Source organism: Penicillium expansum (assembly GCF_000769745.1).
Source record: "Penicillium expansum strain MD-8 chromosome Unknown contig171, whole genome shotgun sequence".
In the NCBI taxonomy this organism is placed as follows: domain Eukaryota; kingdom Fungi; phylum Ascomycota; class Eurotiomycetes; order Eurotiales; family Aspergillaceae; genus Penicillium; species Penicillium expansum.
In genome coordinates this window covers 3,404-7,084 of record NW_015971238.1, presented here as the reverse complement: position 1 = coordinate 7,084, position 3,681 = coordinate 3,404, and the positions used below count along the sequence as shown (strand labels likewise).

At 45.9% G+C, this 3,681-nt stretch overlaps 1 protein-coding gene across 1 annotated transcript; it reads left to right on the top strand.

Annotated features, from left to right (window-relative positions):
- Positions 1-2,049: 2,049 nt before the first annotated feature.
- PEX2_052290 (uncharacterized protein) lies at positions 2,050-3,115 on the top strand (the record flags this gene model as incomplete). Its single annotated transcript, XM_016742503.1, has 4 exons — positions 2,050-2,291; positions 2,353-2,839; positions 2,893-2,998; positions 3,045-3,115. 4 exons carry the CDS (start codon positions 2,050-2,052, stop codon positions 3,113-3,115), a joined length of 906 nt encoding a protein of 301 aa, XP_016601092.1.
- Positions 3,116-3,681: the final 566 nt, after the last annotated feature.

The window sequence follows — 3,681 nt, the reverse complement described above, 5'->3', positions numbered from 1 at the left end:
CCCCATACAAATTGCATATTAAGCTTAGTCAGTTATGCCCCAGCAGATTGTCAAATAGGGGATTCTTGTCATTTTAGTTAGTTAGAGTAATACACATCTGTCATTTTGACCATACATTGCTGTACCGGTGATTTCCGTCAAATAATTCAGAAATCCAGTGCATCTGTCTGGTGGCGGGGGAGGGGTAAATCGGTGGCATATTTTGAGCCGTGCACGTGTTTGCCTTTGAGTCCCAACCTGAGCCCCACTAAGTCTGTGAAGCTGGGATTACCCGAGCCACGCTAGGACACCAATCTTGACTACTCGTCTTTAGCCACGCCGAAGGTTGACACTCATACAGTTTACAGAGTTCAAATGCATGTGTATACAGTATTACGGACATACCCGTCACCAATCAGTTGTGACCCATAACTGCACCAATGGGCCATCGAGAGCCAACCGAATGATCTGTCATCATATCACGTGCAACATACTATACTCTGGCGTTCCCAGGTATTGGCAGAGAAACCAGATCATGATAGGACCTGTCGCGAGGCGGATCACTCCCTTCCGTCTCATGGCTGTTTGTGACCATATCGATCTCGTCCCGAGTGGTGTTAAGGTTTCTTCCGCCTTATCTCCATGTTCTGACAGCCAACTCGTGGTGTATAAATACGAAATCTCTCGGGGAAAAGAAGTGAGTTCCTTAATATGTGGTGAGCTATACTATGCCTGGCAAGCAGTGGAAACAGAGGAAACTAGCAGTAGGGATTATCATCAGACTAGTCATTAGGGTTATGAAGGAGAAATTTGAGCTCCCCACGGAAAACATAAATTATTCAGACAAACAGGCGTTTACTTTCTCTTTTCTTCTAGACTGATCCCTCCTCTTCCGAACGTAGCTGCTCCGGGGAGTTTGAGGCCGACGACGCTTTCCCACGCCCGGTCGGAGTCGATGGATAGAGCCTTGCTGAAGTGTCTGCACCCGCTGTTCTTCTTCGGCGCGCGAGAGAAAGTCACTTAACTATCTCGATGTTATTAAGAGTTCTCGGTCGAACCTCATACGCTCTCGCCAGAGGTCCTCCATCGCGAAGTCCCTTAATGACAACCGGAGCGCTGCTGCCTCAGCTGGAAGTCCAGACTCCGTCCGAAATAGCTAAAACCGTTAGTATCTGATTTTCAAAAAGACCCCCACTCGAGGATATACTCGTCCGCCAAGTGTGAAATGCGTTGACTTTTTTGTGAATAGTATACCTCTATAATAATACCGGGATAGCGTGCTGAATATGATTGATAAGTCCCGGCGTCAGCTCCATCATTGCTGTGCTACCTCCCAGCCCATGACGAGCATGTGACGAATCTCTCCAGCCCCATGGAGAAAATAAGTTTTTGCCATGTCGATTGTACCGAGGAAAACAGGCACAGCGGACGCTTGAGCTTAAGCTAGGCATGCCGAAAATTCTCAGATTTACCTTCCATCATATAGAATGTAGTCACAAGCTAATTTTTAAGGGATAATTTTCGGAACACTATCAAGCTAACCTATGTGGATTACTAGACCTAGGGCCAATTAGCTTACACCTTGTGACAACAAAGATGAGCTCGGACTGTAAGAATATGTGTTTCATTGATTTTATTGATCTAATGTTTGCACTGGGATGTATGTGTCAGCATGGACATATCAGAAGGGCTGTGGCGAGTCTATAACACACAAGGCAACAACCATAACATCGAATTGAACTGAAGATATATATGTTGTATCTAAATTTAGGGCTGCGTGCAAATGCCAAGGGTTGAAGCGTTTCAAGTTCAACTTGTAATCAAATCATATCGCACTCTATCTCACGTGAGGAGGTCAGTGCGGGATACCTAGGATGGTTATCACCCAGCTTCTCACCCAGTCGCGCGACGCTAAAGTGGCGCTGGGACCCACCCAACTATTGACTACATATAAAAGCTGGCCAATCATTTGGTTGTCTTTATCACGTGATCATTTAGTTCATCCCCTCTCGTTGCGGCATAAACAAACTACCCCCATTATTCCAATCTGAACTTTTTAGTTAATATCCCATGGCAGCTGGCATCACCCCACCAGGAAGTTTCCTGGATCCCCCTCTTACACCACCGCCTACGGTGCAGAAACCCTTGTCGAGAAGTGCCCAAAGCGTGGTGAATCATTTTCGTCTCCATCGTGCGAGTGTCCGGCCAAGATTTTGGTGGGAGGGTCGACTCAAACCAGACGACTATACACAGATCTTGCGTGTGCTTGATACTGACGAATCCCTTCGAAATTACGTTGAAGACAAAGTACGGTGAGTACCCCAATTCTTCTCGATATTGAATAGCGCGTGTGCTCAAGTGGAATCAATACAGATACGATTACGATCCCTGCCGCGACTGCCTGATAATCCGAATGCCAAGTCCTGTCCATGATACATTTTGCGCAAGAATAGTCGATGAAATATCAAGACAATTGAGGCAATTCCAGAAGAACGACGGACCTCTCGCCAATTTCGCCAAGCAGGTCGAGCATTTTGCCACATCCCGGATCTTAATACCCGAAGACACAGAGGATGGTAAACAAACTTATTCTAGACGAGAACCCGATGCGTCGTTCGGACATCGTCAGGCGCTTTACCCCGGTGTAATCGTGGAGGTATGCTATTCACAAAAGAGCAGGCGTATCTCCCACCTGGCGGATGAGTATATTTTAAATACTGATGGGAGTGTGAACGCGGTGGTCGCCTTGGATATCGATTACGAAGGCTCTTATAGAGCGACAATTACCGTATGGCGACCGGAATATGCAATAGTAGATGGTATGGAGGAGTTTCGGGTGAACGCAGTTATAGAAGCACAGGTACGATCCGTTCCAGGTAAGACATCTAATACTTGGTACTAATTATTAAACAGCCCTTTCGGACAGACTCGGGACTTCCAACCGAAGGAACAGTGCTACGACTATCGCTTAAGGACTTCGCAACGGAGGAACTCGCACGAGGGCATGTAGGCCTTGACCGTGAGATTCTCATTACATCGAAGCAGCTTTGTGATTTTCTCTCAAGCGCTGAAGCACGGCAGCAAGCACAGACGCAACAGCAAGGCTCAATCAATCGAATACGACCAGGCGCTTTAAAGCGGCGTCGACCTCAAACTCCCCCTGAACAACTAAGCTCGGAAGACGAGGGATCTATCGAGAGGAAAAGAGAAAGTAAACGTGGACGTCAAAGTAGTGACTATCGTCCAAGCTCTTCGTCTGCGGACTCGAAAGGTGAACTACCTTGAGCTTATATTGCGCAAAATGAGGGACTCAGCTGCCCTTCATTGAATGGGGGTGATTTCTGGTCCTACAATTATTTATGAAGGTCAACCGGGTTGTAAAATGGATGAACTTTCTGTGAGTGAAATGATATGTAATTCGTTAATAATTAAATAACATTGACCCAGTTTTGAACTGCAATGCTTCCTTTCCCTCGATGTTAGATGTGGCTTGTCCTGCAACTAGTTTTGTATTCTAATGAATTTCCAAGTTTTCATGTAATATGTATCCGTCAACAAGAAGGTTTACTATATCTTGATCTGTTGGCAGGTTGTGAATCCCCTGGATCAAATATGATATCTCCTCTAGGTTTATCCTTATTTAAATATACTTTGACACTCTAAGTTTATTTAAGCCCACCTGTCACTAGGTCCCAGAGCTAC